The sequence below is a fragment of the Cynocephalus volans genome, chromosome 3, assembly GCF_027409185.1.
Source record: "Cynocephalus volans isolate mCynVol1 chromosome 3, mCynVol1.pri, whole genome shotgun sequence".
Classification (NCBI taxonomy): Eukaryota; Metazoa; Chordata; class Mammalia; order Dermoptera; family Cynocephalidae; genus Cynocephalus; species Cynocephalus volans.
In genome coordinates, this window is record NC_084462.1 from 66,042,674 (window position 1) to 66,058,977 (window position 16,304).

A 16,304-nucleotide genomic window follows, 5' to 3' on the forward strand; every position below is an offset into this window, starting at 1 on the left:
TCCTGTATTATTTCTTACAACTCCATGCAAATCTACAATTATCCCAATAAAAATTTCAGTTAAAAAAAAAAAAAAGAGCATGGCCAAAATCCACAACAATAACAATACCACATATTGCCAAGGGTGCAGAGCAATGGGAACTCTCATTTATTGCTGATGAGAATGCAAAATGGTACTGTCATTCTGAAAGACGGTTTGGCAGTTTCTTAAAAACTAAAAATACTCTTACCATACAATCAAGCAATTGCACTCCTTACCCAAATGAATTAAAACTTATGTCCAGACAAAAACTTGCACGCTAAATTTACAGCAGCTTTATGCATAATTGCCAAAACTTGGAAACAATCAAGATGTCCTTGGGTAGGGGGAATGGATAAATAAACTGTGGTACATCCAGACAACAGAATATTATTCAGCACTAAAAAGACATGAGTTATCCAGCCATAAAAAGACACAGAGGAATGTTAAATGCATCTCAATGAAAGAAGCCAATCTGAAAAACTACATACTAAATAATTCCAACCATATGACACTCTAGAAAAGGCATGGAGACAGTAAAAGTGAAAAAACCATGGAAACGGTAAAAGAATTAGAAGTTGCCAGGGGTAGTGGGGAGGGATGGATGAACAGGCTATTTTTAGAGGATTTTTAGGGCAGTGAAACTGCTTTGTATGATACTATAATAGTGGATACATGTCATTACACATTTGCCAAAACCCACAGAATGTACAACACCAAGAGTGGATCCTGATATAAACTATGGACTTTGGGTGACAACGACATGTCAATGTAAGTTCATCAATTATAACAAACATACCACTCTGGTGCAGGATTTTTTTTTTTTTTTTTTTTTTGGTGCAGATTTTGATACTGGAGGGGGCTGTGTGTGGGAGGTAGGGGGCAGGAGGTTTATGGGAAATTACTGTACCTTCTGCTAACTTTTGCTGTAAACCCAAAACTGCTCTAAAAAAATAAAATCTATTTAAAAAAATGAAATGAAACCATTCACATTAAAAAACAAACAAAAACCCCAGTAAATTAAAAAAAGTGTGGAAGAAACAAATATTTATTGAGTATCTACTATATGCCATACTGTGTTGGGTGCTGGGGTACAATGATAAGCAAAACAGACATGGTTCCTGTCCTGCTGGAGCTTACCATCTATTGTTGAAATCAGATATCAAACAAACACCCACACAAATATAAACATATAATATTCAATGATAGCATATAATGGGAGACCCTGATCTATAGTGAGAGTGAAGACAGTGTCCCTGAGGAAGTGATGGTTAAGGTGAGAACTGAAGGCTGGATAAGAGTGCGCCTGGACAAGAGTGCAACAGGCAGAGGGAGCATAAGCAAAGGCCAGGATCGTTGGAGCACAGTGATAGGTCAGGAAACTGTCAAAGATAAGGCTGAAGAAGTAGGTAGAGGTCAGATCATGCAGATTTTGGATCTTATAATCAAAGCAACTGATGACTTACTTGGAGGGCATTAATAGAGTGACATAATCTGATTTGTTTTTTAGAAGATCACTCTAACAGCTGTGTAGAGAATGGATTAGAATGGGGGAGGGACACAGAAGCCTGGTGAGAGCTATAGCAGTAGGTAGGTAGCTTGGACTAGGTAGGTGGCTTGGACTAGGTCAGTGACAATGAAGGGGAGAAGTGGCAGGATTCTAGATATGTAGACGGGAGAACCAGTAAGACTTGGTGATGGACTAGATATTAGGAGTGACAGAGTAGGAGGTATGAAAGATAGTCAACCTAAGGTTTCTGACACGAATGACTTAGTGGATAGAAATGCCTTTCACTCAGAAGGAAAATAAAGGAGGCCAGACAGCAGAGAAAGATTAAAGAGATAAAGGAAAATAAGCAAAATGAGGGGTTATAGAAAGCAAAAGAAGAGAATGTTTCAAGGAAGGAGTGGTCTACCGTACTCAACAGTACTGAAAAATCAAATGAGATCAGGGCAGGTGGGGCTTATAGCAACATGGTGGTGATGGAGACCTTAGCAAGACGAACTTCAGGGACATGGAAGGGACAGAGTCCAGACTGGGGTGTGTTGAGGAGTGAGTAGGAGGGAAGTAGAGGGAAGGAGTACAAGGAATTCCTTTGAGAAGTTTTGCTGAAGGGAAGTGGGGGACACTTGGGATACAGAAAAAGCTGGAGCGTAGATTTTTAAAAAGTGATCTCTCATTTCCTTGTTAACAACTGAATGAGGTAGATTTTAAGATTAATGGAGCTTTTTTTGTTTCCTTTTTTAGTTTGGGAGATAGATGTGTGAAAGAGGACAAGGCTTCAGAAGAGAGTGAGTCCAAAGATTCAAGAAATGGAGGAGCAAGTCCCTGAAAATCTAGGAGGGGATGGGATCTGGGACCCAGATAAAGAGATTAGTCTCTGGTAAGAGCGATAAGGATCCAAGCTAAGTCAGTGATCATGTATTTATAAGGATTTAATATCAATCAAGCTTATTTCTTCCTAAAGAAAAAATATGTACATATCTCTATGCTAATATGGAAAGAAGCAGCTTCAAAAGTGCAATGGTTTAAGTTCCTGAAAGGTTTCAGAGAACTCCAGAACACCAGAGTTTGGTCACAGTGCTAGAAAACTTGGAAAAGAGTTGCTTGAGAGTAGAGTCTAGAATTTTATGGAGCATCTTACCTACACAGGTAGTAAAGACTGAAAAATTATAGCTTCAAAAAATATTTAGGTGTTAATGATAATTCGACCTAACCTTTGTAAAGCGGTGTACATTTTATAAAGATCTTTCACACTCATTTTTCTTCCGTTTGTAATATCGTTAAAATAGCTTCCTGCAGATGGTGGATGAGGATTATCACCTTCTGGAATAGATGTATGATGGGTTCAGAGAAGTAAGTTAGAACACCTGTCCAAAGTATTACAGCGAGCAAGTGGTGAAGCTAAGATCTAAATCCACATCCTTTGGCTCCAAAACTGATGTTGATTTAATAATTAAATCTGTTACTAAGTAATAAGGTTGCCAAGTATTTATGCCTTATTCTTTTAGGGTTAATGTCTAGAAGGATAACCAAGTTTTTTCTCACAAATCACCACAGATATCGCAGAGTGCTGGGCTGGAAGAGAACCACTGGTAGAGCCAAGTAAGAGACCTCAAGTTCTAGGTCCCAATCCTCTCCCAAGTGAATCTGTTCACTCAGATGATTATAGAGGAAAGATGTGAACTCAACACAGATGTTGAAAATAGAAGTGAAGAAAACTGAAGGTTGTCAAACTCCTCAGTTACTGCGACTGAAACACAGAAACAAGGTCTAGGGCACTGTCTGATGAAAGCACAGCGTATGTTCTCTTTCTAGTTATATAATCAGAGCAGGGTTTTTTAACCTTGGCACTATTGCCATTTTGGACCAGATAATTCTTTGTTGTGGTGAACTGTCCTGTGCACTGTAGGATGTCTAGCAGCATCTCTGGTCTCTACCCACTAGATGCTAGTAGCACATCTGCTTCCTGCCCCAGTCAGGACAACCAAAAATGTCTCCTGACAATGCCAAATGTCCCTTAGGTGGGGACTGCCTCCAACTATAGCCACTGATATAGACAGATTCCACTGTAATTACAGAAGCCAAGGGCATGCAAGAAAGCCCTACAAAGAAAGAGGGAAAACCTATAACCATTTTTCCCCAGGCAATAGATTTTCAAAATTTTTACAAAAAGCTCAAATGTTCCATAGTCATGAAGTATGTATCAAGAAAAGTAGGCCTAGCCCAAGGGACCACATCTTACGTAGATAGATTTCAGAGATCTGTAAGTCAGTCACAGCATTATAAGAAAGGGTCAGTAGCCTCTCTGTCTGCTAACTGCCCAGCAGGAAGTCATCCCTCACAGGAAGATGAGATTGATTTTGTACGTAGTTAATAAGAACAGGCAAAAAAAACCACCCAAATTCCCTCTTCTCACGTCATGATCCCTTCGTATAGCAGTACCCATCTAACATGACAATTCTTTCTGTTTGCCATGGAGCTCCCTTTGCTTCTGTACTGCAAAGGCGCTATTCACACGAATTCAGAGGGAACCCATACAGCTGTCAAGATCTGAGGATGCCCCCAAGCAGCTTCTAGGTGTTCAGAAACAGCAATAATAATGCATGTGATGAGTAAGCTTTAGGAAGTGTTAGGAATTCTTTAATTGCAAGTTTTCTGAAATTAGACTCTTCCATCCTAGAAGACAAGCCTGAAACAAAACCTTGTAAAACACACTGGAAGGGGAGGGGCTGAAGACGGAGGCCAACGTTTTCTAAGCAATGACTCCAGTGCTTTGCACTGAAGTGACTGTGACCCAAACACAAGCTTATTTTGTGACCCAAACACAAGCTTATTTTAAGTGTGTTTAACCGCATTTGGGTCACAGTCACATGCAGTAACTAAAGTAACTGCCAAAATATGCAGAAAATCAGACATAGAAACTCTGGCCGCCACATGCCTATCAACCATTGCTCATCTTTCTATTCTACGGAAGGGGGGGTCTATGCCCTTCTGGAAACCTAGCTCTACTAACAGGCTCAAGACAAAGCCTGTACTGCCTGAACCACTCTAAACCCAGGAGGACAGAAGACCAGCCCTAAAAGGCCAGCAACATCCTCCATTGGCTCTCTGATCTCCTTTGAGAGAAGGAACACTCAGTTCTTTGTCTGTTGTCTTGTTTTATAATTATTTACTGTGCCCATTGAAATCTCATGTGTTTCAGAATGCTTTGTTCAATGGCATTATCCATCTTCTCATCACTCGGGTTTCAGAGAATACTACATTCTAATGATACAGGCCTCGAGAAGCAAATATTTAAGAGTTTCTTTAAAAAAAGAATCCATGAAATAATTTTGACTTTATATGTTCTAAGAAAGAGATTTCAGAAACAAAGGGTAATCTGTGGAATCCTTATGCTCTTCTAGTTTTGTTTTTCAGTTGGCAGATGCCTGCCCTCCCACCCCCAAAATCTTGGAAAATACTTTTCAGTATTCCTGTTGGTTTGACAAGCTATGCTATGCTGAAGACAAAATTAACTTTTTTACTTTGGTATGTGAATGTTTGAAACAAAACTCTGTCTTAAAATATCTATACCATAGCACAGACTGGGTGGGTGGGCTTGAGCAGACTCAGGACAGAGTCAAATTATTGCAATCCAAGTTCCAGTTCCCCTTAAGGTTCCCACACTGCCATCCCTAGATCATGAACTCCTTGTGGGAGAAACACGTCTTATTTCACGGAGCACAGACACAGCAAAAGTTTGCTGTTTAAAAGAACAAAATGGACAACATAACATTAACAAGAGCTTGTGTCAACTGTAAGAAGATCTTTGTAATTGTTGCTAGAGTAAAGGGTGCTCATTTCTGCTCTCCAAAAGTTAATTACATAAACAAAAGACTTTGAACAATTAAAAAAAACTAGTCTCATGATCTGTAATGGCTTCTATAGGCTATCCTCAAGTATTTTTTTTTTTTAGTCTTCCTTCCAAAACACAACCAAAATTTTTTTTAAATCCCCAAGCACATTATTTACTCCTTTAAAAGCAGGATTTAGGCAAAGAAGGAGCACAGACCAAATCGATTTTGAAAAATTAAATTCAAAAGGGAGAAAGAAGATGTATATTTCAGGTTTTAAGTGATCATTACCCCATACCTCTCTAATCCAGTTCTTGATCTCCAAATCCAGGGGGAAGGTAAATTTAGGGTGAGGGCTTTGGTCTCAGCTACACTGGCATTTATAAAACATTTGGCAGGTGTTCTGTAAGGCAGTCTATCATTAGTAAGGATGGCTTAGAAACTTAAAATGAACTCAAAGGGTTTCAGATGCCAACAGGCAGCCCCTGAGCACTGAACTATGTTGCCATGGGGCTGCTGCCATCCAGAACTCAGTGCTGGGTGTCCTGCCATGGTCCACAAGTGTGTACATGCACACACCAGTTCTGAAGAGTCTCCTTTTTCAAAGCTCTAATGCCTTGACCTCAACACCTGCTGCATTTCCTGAAGACAGGCTCTGGAGCTCCACTTGTTCCTCGCACGCGGCTGCACTTTCTAGGAACGACCGCACACACGCAGTGGCTGGCCAGCTGCCAAGGCGGGGGCAGCCCAGCCGCCTCGGGCCTGAACTTTCCCAGCGCTGTCAGGGCGGGATCCCAATATGAGCTGACTCAGCGGCCGGCATGGAACTCTGCCAACCACACAGCAGTGCGGGGGCTGCCGGCAACTCACAGATGTTTTGCTAAACCAAAGCAATCAGCCGAGAGGTGGGTCTGGGCTGGCGGCCAGGGTGCTGCTGTCGTGGAAGTTGGGATTCTCTGACTCTAGTCCTAACTCTGCCACTATCTCCCTGAGTGATGTGAGAAAAAAAAACCTCTGTGCATCTTAGCACCTCCCCTGCTTCAGAGGCATGTCTGTGTGGATGCAGGAGAAAACAACACTGTTTGCATAAAAGAGCTCCTGCAGTACTACACTATTACCTACCATGTGCCTGGCACTGAACAGACTTTTACATGTGCTAGCTCAGTTAATCCCATGACTTCCTTGGGAGGCACCTTCATTACTTTTTATTTCACAGATGAGAAGACACAGGCTCAGAGCAACTTAGAGACCAACCAAAAGATCACAAGATAATCCATAGAAGAGATGGGATTTGAACTTTACATCTCACTCTAGAATCTACTGCACTGTAAAAACCTGTGTTATAAAAACCACAAAGGGCTCCTTGATCCAAAGACGCTGGATTTTTCAGGTTCCAAAGGACCTTTCTTATATGACTTTTCAGTTGCCCTGTGTAAACCCACAGCTCTTCACAAATGACTTCTAAACAGCACGACTGGACCACATGAAGAGTGTATGCTTATGTGGAGTACCCAGGTACTACCGGCTTTAACATGAGCTTTCTGCCTAAGCACCAACAAGTCACCTAACCTGGAACAACTTACCATCATTCCCATTCTTTGGCTAAGGAAAAACTGCATTGTGGATCACAAAGAGAAGAGGAATTAGAAAACAAAGGCTTGGTTGAGAACACAGATTCCCTAGGCTCCACCTTCTGAGATAATTCATTAGGACTCTGCAATCTGTATTTTTTAAAAGCTCCCTAACTGACTCAAATGATCAGTCATGTTTGAAAGTCACTTCAGCTTTCCTGGGCTAAAAAGGGAATTTTGAGGTCTACCCCTGCCTGTTTCAAACCGAATGATGTAACGGTGAAATGAAATCACGTCTACAAGGTTCTTTGTTGGAAAATATACACAATGCAAGTGCTTCTTGTCAGCTATGTTTAGCTGCAAAACAACCAACAGTCCTTAAAGAGCACGATCCTGGGTTACCCTGGAGCTAAGAAACTGTCTTAGGCAAGATTGTTCTTTTACATTATTATTAGAAAAACTGTAATTAGAGTCACATGTCTTATTTTTAGATATTCTTCATAACATTGCAGCAACGTCATCCTTCCTTTTAAAAAAAATTGTACTGACATTTTCTCACATTAAACTCGGAACAATCTATATTGAGAGTAACTTATAGGTTCCATTGCTTTAATCAAGACAACAAATGTTAAGTGAGAAAAAAATTCAAAGTCTAGTCACGGTTAGGCTGTTGGTCACTGAAGTAGTGTGAGAAGGCACAGACTGGCACAGACCCTCCCTGTCAGTCCAGTACCTCTCTCTAGCCAGCCTTTAGGAAGAACAAATGACCTCCCATACCAGAAAGACTGACCTGCTTAAGCTGCTCATCCAGATTCCAGCTTGGCTGCCCTGCCGTGGAGATGGAAGGTGGGGCCTTGGAAGCATCTTTGGTATGGTCTTCTCTAGCTTGTGGTCCGTGTGGTGGGAGCCCTGGTGTCGGAGGTAGACTTGACATGGGTGTCGCTCTGGGGTCTTGGCGAGCCACTTTCTGCACATGGAAATATTTCGAAGCAGCTTGGGCCTCTTTCTCAGCTACCTCTGCAACTTCATCATCCCCTTCCTCATCTTCCAAACTGCCTTCCTCTTTCTCAGGCTCTGAGTTCACATTGCTCCGTTCAAAACCTCGGGCTGCTGCTGTGGCTGGTGGAACTCTGGCTAAGGGACCCAGGGCAGGGCTGCCAGAAGGCCTCCCAGGTGTGGCAGGAAGGAGAGTTGGCTGTGTGACCAGCTTCTGGGCATACAAGAACTGGGCTTCTCTCATCTGCTGTCCCTGCTTCTCTCTGGCATCCATCTGCAGGGGAGCCAGGTGTGGCTGCTTCTGTTGCTGTTGTTGCTGCTGCTGCTGCTGCAGTGGCTCCATTACTGCCTCAATCTTCATCCACCGATTGACATGGCTCTGAACTTGGGCACAGCCCAGCAGGCACACTGGGTCTAAATCTTAAGTGATTAACAGAAACCACAGAGGAGGAGGAGAGCGAAAAAAACACTATGTAAAACAGGTATAAAAAGGCTTTCTTTTCTCCAGTAAATGGCCATGTGGTCGGAACACTAAACATAAGCTTCTAAACCTGAGTTTTAAGATGAGTGAGTAGTGGGGGTTTTGGGGGTAGGTAAAGAAAAGTGTAAAGAAGAGGAACAGGTTCTAAGAGAGGAAATAGGGGATGAATATCAGGAGTGATAGAACACTGAGGGTTTTAAAAGAAGCAAATCTAGATGATGTCTAGTCTGCTAACATCTGTGTTGTGACCTCTCTCTATGTTATCAAACATTAACCTGTTTATTACTGAAAAGGCAACTGGGTTTATACCATACTGGAGTTGTTACTATGAAAACCACAATAATAAAGGGAAAGAAGGTCCTGCCTGCAAAAGAGAGAATATTGCTTATGTTCCCAGGCCCACTGGAGAAAGATACTACCATCCAAGCTTGACACAGTGCTATCAGACAGACAGAATTACTCCTCTCATAGAAAAAACAAGACCAAGCAAACTGCTCTTGGGCTTAAACTGTTCACATTTCCCAGATCAAATTGCCAGCCTGCTTGTTGAATGGACTGAGCCATGCTAACTGGACATTACAGCCTCAAAAAGAATCCAATTTCAACAACATGAAAGAAAGAAACACTCAAAGAGGCAAGAGTCTCAAATTGCAATCGTCACTCAAAAACAAACGGGGAATTTCTCTAGAGATTTTAAAGTTAATTAATTTGAAACAGATATCAATATTGTCTAAACAAAAGTTAATGCTGCTTCTTTTTTATAAACGGCCAAGTAAATCTCCTCACATCCCCTTTCTTTCTGATTCACTTCTACTATGATATTCTATGAGGAATACAAAAAGAAAAGGCTTTCAGGCCAAAAGCATTCTGGGGGCAGGTTTATCTGCATTCTTACCAATTAGTCTCCAAACACACACCCCTTTCACACCCTTTCCTCCTCTAACTGCCCCACTCGTCTCCACTCCCTCACCCCCACAAACCTCACTTGAGTTGTGTTTCCTCAGCAAATCTCCATAACTGAATGGATTACTGTGCAAGGGCAAATTTTAGGTAAACAGGACTTGCAACATGGCATATAATTTTGTCATCACACGAGAAAAGAAGCTACACTGCACAGGTTAGGACTTGATATTTGCATTGTTCCATTAGGATTGGGTTGAAAGACAAAAAAAAATTTAAATGTCTTTAGCGTCTTCAAAAATTTATGGGGAAGTAATCATAAAATAAAAATTAAAAAATAATCAAAAATAAAAATTGCTTGGATTTATGAATTTTTTAATAGGTTAGAGTAAAAAAGGTACCATTTTAAAAGTTAGGCAAATAAGTAGAGATGTTTAAAATCTCATTTTCTGTTTACATTAGAATCACTGCTGTGCCTTTTGTATTCTGTGAAAGATCCAATTTCCAAATTGCCTCTTACTGCCTTTATTTCCTCTCTTGGCACTTTAGAAAGTGTGAATTATGCCTGCAGCAATACTTTCATTCTGCTTTAGCTCTTACACTGTAACAAACCATGAAAAGATTTACACCCACATTAAATCCAGTTGGCAAAATTGTTCATTTAAAATAAAACCAAACTGGATCAAAGAAAATTAAATAAAAGAATAAAGCAAATAATTCGATGGCCATTTTAAATATTCTTGTAATCATTACAGTCAATCAATCACAATCGGAATAATTTTTTATCCAAGTCCTGCCAGTCACTGAACAACTGCTTCTTGTATTGTGGCACTATCTTCTCTATGCTGTCCCCAGCAGAGGGGGAGATGTCCCACAGCCTCTTCAGTAAAACCGAAATGACTCAGTTCCACAACTTAATACACACACCCTCCCCCGAAGAGCCCTTCTTCCCCCAGTCCCTAAGCAGCCGGTGATCCAAACAATACCACCTGGCTACATTTACAGAACTTGAATCTCAGAAATCTAAACCACTTCATCCCTTTACACGGCCCCCTCCCCCATTTGCCCTGAAGGTCCCGGCCCACCAAGTCGGGCACAACAGACTGCTTGCAGCTTTGAACCCGGCCTTGCTGACCATTCCCCCTACTTTAGCTGCCGGATCTCTCTGGCCCCGGACCCCTTCCACGCCCCACACGTCCCCGCCCTGGTCATCCAGCACCCCTTTCATTCTTTATACACATCTCCCCCATCCAGCCCTATCACTTTTACCTCTCACCAAGCCCTCCCAGCCAATCCGCTGGCTCTTCTCAGATCGCCCCAACCCCACCTATCCTCGCCCTCTCAGTTCCTGGGGGGCCCCTTACCCTTTCCATCCCTTTATCTCAAATCACCCAAATGGGCAGCGGGCGCCTCGGGGCTCCTCCCAGCGCTCTCACTTTTCCTTCGCGGCCCCGCGCTCCGCCGGCCCGCACCATCCCGTCTCCCCCTACACACCTGCCTCTCCTCCTACCCCTCCGTCCCTTCCACCTGCCACCGCTCCCGCACCCGCCGCAGCTGAAGGGGCCAGGGCTCGCGCGGCTACCTGTGCGGGGCGCTCCGGGTCTGCGAACAGTGGAGGCGGCGGCCGCTCGGGCCCCGGCGCGGTTGCAGCGTCTCAGACTCCTCTGCAGCCGGGGGCCACAGCCGGGGCGGGGCCCGCACCGGAAGCGGCGCCGCGGGGCCGGGCTGCTAGCCTGGGGCGGGGAGGAGGCGGGGTCACATCGGATGGGGCGGGGCCTGGGGCCGGAAGGGCTAAAAAGGGAACAAGGGGTGGGGCGAGGCGGAAGTGACTCCTAGCTGTAGTCCCGCCTGACTGAGTCGCGGGCGGAAGCGGCTGGAAGCGGGCGGAAGCCTCAGGCAATGGGAAGGCACAGGCACGGAGGCGTTCCGGTGTAAGCACTTCCGCGGAGAGTTGAAAAGAGCAAGGCAGCATGTAGTGTCCTCTGAGTGTTTTCTGATGTGGAAGGTTGGTGTAGCGCGAACTCTAGGGTGGAAGGAAGGTAAATAAAGGACAAAGGGGTGTTAGGATTTTCCTCTGCTTCAGTCCACTCCCCAATCTGCTACTTTCGAACTGGTCTTCCTCAGGGACTCCCGCTTCTAGATGAGCTTTTCTCTGAACTTCTCCACTCCTTCTTGGACAGAGGCCTGGCTTGTCTATTGCGGATGCTGCATCCCCTGGAACCGCTTTCCATGGGTTAGTATTCTCATTTCCCAGCTTCCAAAGGTGGGGGCTATGTGCTGCATACTGTCCCCGTTTGCAAAAACTCTTGCTTCTGCGACGCTTTCTCTTACACCCTGCCACCCATTTAACTACCTCTGTAGAGACATCTAGCTCTTTGTTTTACTTTCTCTGCTCTGACCATCTTCCTTGATAATTTCACTGTGAACAACTCATTCAACATCGGCCTAATCTCCAGCGACCCTTATTTACATCAGCCTCGCAATCCCAGTGAAAACCAGGACCTTGTCACCAGAAAGAAAGCTGTCGAGTTATGAACCAATAATTCGAACATCCCTCTGTCCAACTACAGCCTGCTATCCTCTCGGTTTGACTACTCAGGAATTTCATTATAATTGTTCTTTCACTTTATCAGAACCTCCAATCTGTTGAAAGCCTCTGCTTTATCTCTTATCCATTAACCCCTTCACTCTTCACTTCCCACATTATCCATCTTGGATTCAATGGTACATCATTACAATCCCACTCTTACTCTTAATCCCACCACAACACTCCCTTTTCCCCGACTAAGTCCTCCACGCTGAATGAACCTACATGTTTCTCCATGCTTGTGCTTTGTCATAAAAAATTGTAAATGCTGAGCAGATTGGCATCACTAAATGAATAATTATCAAATGTACTCTGAACTAGAAATTTCGTTATATTTTTCTGACCAACTTGCCCTCTACTAATCTCTGCAAATCTCTAACCCTGCACTTCAATACCACTTCCCCAATTACCTTATCATATAAGTAAAGAAAAATATAGAATGTCCTGAAACCTAGAAATCTACTTACATGTGTTCCCAACCTGTCCTTCCTTCCTATAATTCATTCAATCAAGAATATTCATTGAACGCGCACTACATGCCAGGCCAGGCACTCACCTAGGTTATTGAGCAGTGGACAAAACAAATTACCTGCCCTCAGGGATCTTTACTAGTTCGGGGAGACAGAAAAACAAATATATAGTCTCAGGATATGTGCTGTGAAGAAGAACATAGCAGGGTAAGGATTAGACTGTGGTGTCAGGTAACCACTATTTTAGATGTTACTGAAGGACTCGTTGATAAGGAGCACTTAAGCGGAAACTGGAATGGACTTGGTGGAGGTGAGCCATGTGGATATCTAGGGGAAAAGTGTTCCAGGCAGAGGAGACAGTAAATTCAAATGCTCTGAGGCAGGAGCCTGCTTGATGTGCTAGAAATAGCAAGGAGGCCACTATGACTGCAGAGTGAGTGAAGGGGTAGTGGTAGGAGATGAGATCAGAGAGGTAGCCAGGGGCCTAATCACGCAGAACCTTGCAGCCCATAGCAACAACTTTGGCCAGTCACCATTGAAACCACTGGAGGGTTTTGAGCAGAAGAGTGACTTGATCAGATTTAAGTCTGTAAAAGGATCATTCTAGCTGTTGTGTGAATAGACTAGAGGGTAGAGTGGAAGCAGTAATCTTGGCAGAAGATGATGGTGGCCTGAACTAGATAACAGTGGAGACAGTGAGAAGTGGTCAGATTCCAGGTGTGTTTTGAAAGTAGAGCCACCAAGGTTTGCTGATGAATTGGTTGTACAGGTTAGAGAAGAAAGTCAAGGATAATGCCACTCTTTTTGGCCCAAGTAATTAGTAGAGTAGTGGTATCATTTACTGACTTGAGGGATACTACAAGAAGCCAACCTCAATGGAATATTAGTCAGCAATAAAAAAGAATGAAGTATTGATAATGCCAACAACTTGGCATTATAAAAACATAATAACAAAGGTATTATGCTGAATGAAGCAAGTCAGTCTCAAAATGACACATGAGGGGCCGGCCTGTGGCTCACTCGGGAGAGTGTGGTGCTGATAACACCAGGGCCATGGGTTCGGATCCCATATAGGGATGGCTGGTTAGCTCAATGGGTGAGCATGGTGCTGACAACACCAAATCAAGGGTTAAGATCCCCTTACTGGTCATCTTTTAGGAAAAAAAAAAAAAAAATTACACATGAAAATATTAAAACTATAGTGAGAGGGCTGGCTGGTTAGCTCAGTTGGTTAGAGCATGGTGTTGATAATACCAAGTCAAGGGTTCATATCCCCATATTGACCAGCTGCCAAAAGCAAAAAAAAAACAACAAAAAAAACAACTATGTATACGATGGAGAATAAGTCAGTGATTCCCAGGAGGTAGGAGGGGTTACTGTAAAGGGATAATAAAAAGGAGGGTTTGGGGATGATGGAACTCTTTTGAATCCTGATTGTGGTGGTAGTTACATGAGTCAGTACATGTGTTAAAATCCATAGAACTGTATATAACAAAAATAAAGTCAACTTAATGAAATTTTTTTCTTACAAGGCAAACTTTCTATGCTTGCTCAAGTTTCTCTTCCCAATTTTCAGGGATCTCTCTTTAATCTCTTGTGATATTGAATTCTTGCTTCAGTATTCAAGCAAACTCTAGTTTCACCCATCTTTAAAACAACAACAAAAAAGCCTTCCCATGAGTACCCATTCTGTAACTAAAACCTTATCTCACTATTCCCCTTCCTGGCAAAACTTCTAAAGTTACTGTCCTCACCGCAGCCCAAGTAATCTGATCTTTCTCCATAATATGCTGTGTGGCTTCCTATTGCTCTTGAGATCAAGGCCTAAATTCCTTCATTTGGTCTACAGGGCCCTAGGAAGATCTAGCTTCTCGCCTACCTTTTTGGTTTTATTTCTTTGCCTCAAGGTACAGTAGAGGACCCAGGACAGTGGTCCTAGTAGATGACCTCAGTAGCTGAAACAGAAAAGCATCCTTCCTCCCCATCACAGAATGTAATGTAACAGAAAATGTAGAATGCCCTGAAATGTAGATGGTTAAACCTTGAGCTACACCCATTCATGTTACAAGGAAGATTATTTAATCTCTACATTGGCTTCCAAGGTGTGGTAGATTGAACAGGATAACCACAGTGTTTTTCATCTTCTCCCATCAAGAGGTGGACTTTGTTTCTCCACTCTCTGAATCTAGGCATGGCCATGTGACTTGCTTTGGCCTATATGACATTAGCAAATGTGATGCAAGGTGAGTCTTGAAAAGTGGTTACAATTGGAACTTGCTCTTTCTTGCTTCTGGGAACTTTTCCACCACCATGTGAGTAACCCCTGGCTAACCTGATAGGTGATGAGAGACACATGATCATTACCCCATCTGGCATCTAACCAACTGCCAGACGTATGAGTGTGCCCCCTTAGACCAACTAGCCTGCCAACCATGAGACATGTTAAGTGTCTTCTTGGACCTGATAAGTGTCTGAAGAAGAGAGCCACCATGTATCATCTTCATACAGTTGGCATAAGTTACCTTAAGTTACCTGAAGTCTCCCATTAGATTTCTCATAGTTTTGCTTGCTTATAGCAAAATGTGTAAGGGATAATGTTACACAACATGTCTCTTGATATTTCAGCTTGTTCAGTAAAGGTAATATAATTTACATGGTTTTCATTGACTTTACTACACCTTTTTTAAAAATAAAGGTTAAATTGTATAAATATTGGTATCATTTTTTATGTGTGTTTTGTTGTACATGTGCACTTAAATATACAGTGTATAAAAGCTAAGAAACAACAAATAAATGGCCTTATATTGAATAATAATGCAATTAGTCATAGCTAACAAAGGGAAAATGTCTGTAGTTTGTGTTTATGATAGCCAGTGTTAATTATTGAGGTAATTGTGCCTGTTTTAATGAGATTTGGTGTTTTAGCATGAGTGGCTGTCAACTTTGTGATTCTGAGAACATGTAAAATGTTTTCCTATATGAAATTAATAGTGATTACATTTTCAACCTGAATTGGCCGCACAAGAGGTTTCTCAGGATTAACTATCCTAGGAAGGCAGGAAAGGAATGTCCTGCAGTTAGTGTACCTTTTCCTGTCATGGAAAATTAAAATGTAACCAAATGATTAAGGTTTCTTCTTGTCCTAAGATCAAGATACAGCCTCAGGAGTCTCTATTAGCATGCGTAAAGCCTCTGCTGAGTAAATAGTACTAATGTGTATAAAGAAAGAATGTAACAGAGGGGGGCCCTGAAAGGAGGTGTGTCAAGTCAGCACATTCCTGAGGGGACCTCTCTAGTTGTGGAGGTGGATGCACCAGTAATGTTATCTGCAGCCTGATGGGGTTTCCAGTGCCCACTCCCGTTTTCCTACAGGGAGGGAATATGCTCATCACACTGACTCCTGGATCACCTCTTTCACAGAATTGTTTGTATTTTAAATCAGATAATTGGTACTTGGTGTCTGGTGACCTGGGTTATATGATGTGGTAGCCTCCGCTAGCCACTCAATCCCAGGGACATGCCAGCACCTAGTTGCTGAGGCTCAAGCTAAACTTTGAGAACTTCAAAGTAATGAGGCCTCCTGGCCGTGAGCAGACTAACATTCCCCTGGAGGTAGCCGCTCTCTTGCGGCATTCCCTTGCAATTTGCTCTTACTGCAAAGGTCCTTTCCAAGCTTGTGACTCTGTGATTTGCCAATATTCTGATGAATTGACTTGACTATATTGTTGTTTTTCTCACCTGGGAATAGAAGAGGTCTGACCTTTAAGGCAAGCAAAAAGACCAAACCCAAAGTGACTCTTCTTTTTTTTTTTAAAAGATGACTGGTAAGGGGATCTTAACCCTTGACTTGGTGTTGTCAGCACCACGCTCACCCAGTGAGCTAACCGGCCATCCCTATATGGGATCCGAACTCGTGGCCTTGGTGTTATCAGCACCACACTCTC

At 42.8% G+C, this 16,304-nt stretch overlaps 1 protein-coding gene across 2 annotated transcripts in view; it reads right to left on the reverse strand.

The window, feature by feature from the left end:
• Nucleotides 1–10,966, reverse strand: part of ARID3B (AT-rich interaction domain 3B) — a 45,223-nt gene extending 34,257 nt beyond the window's left edge. For both annotated transcript variants that reach the window (XM_063089880.1, XM_063089881.1), the window contains exons 1-2: nucleotides 10,886–10,966; nucleotides 7,717–8,342 (exon numbers count right to left, since the gene is read on the reverse strand). In XM_063089880.1, coding sequence (XP_062945950.1) covers nucleotides 7,717–8,283 — 567 coding nt within the window. In that variant the 5' untranslated portion in view covers nucleotides 8,284–8,342; nucleotides 10,886–10,966. The remainder of the gene's footprint in view (nucleotides 1–7,716; nucleotides 8,343–10,885) is intronic.
• Nucleotides 10,967–16,304: the final 5,338 nt, after the last annotated feature.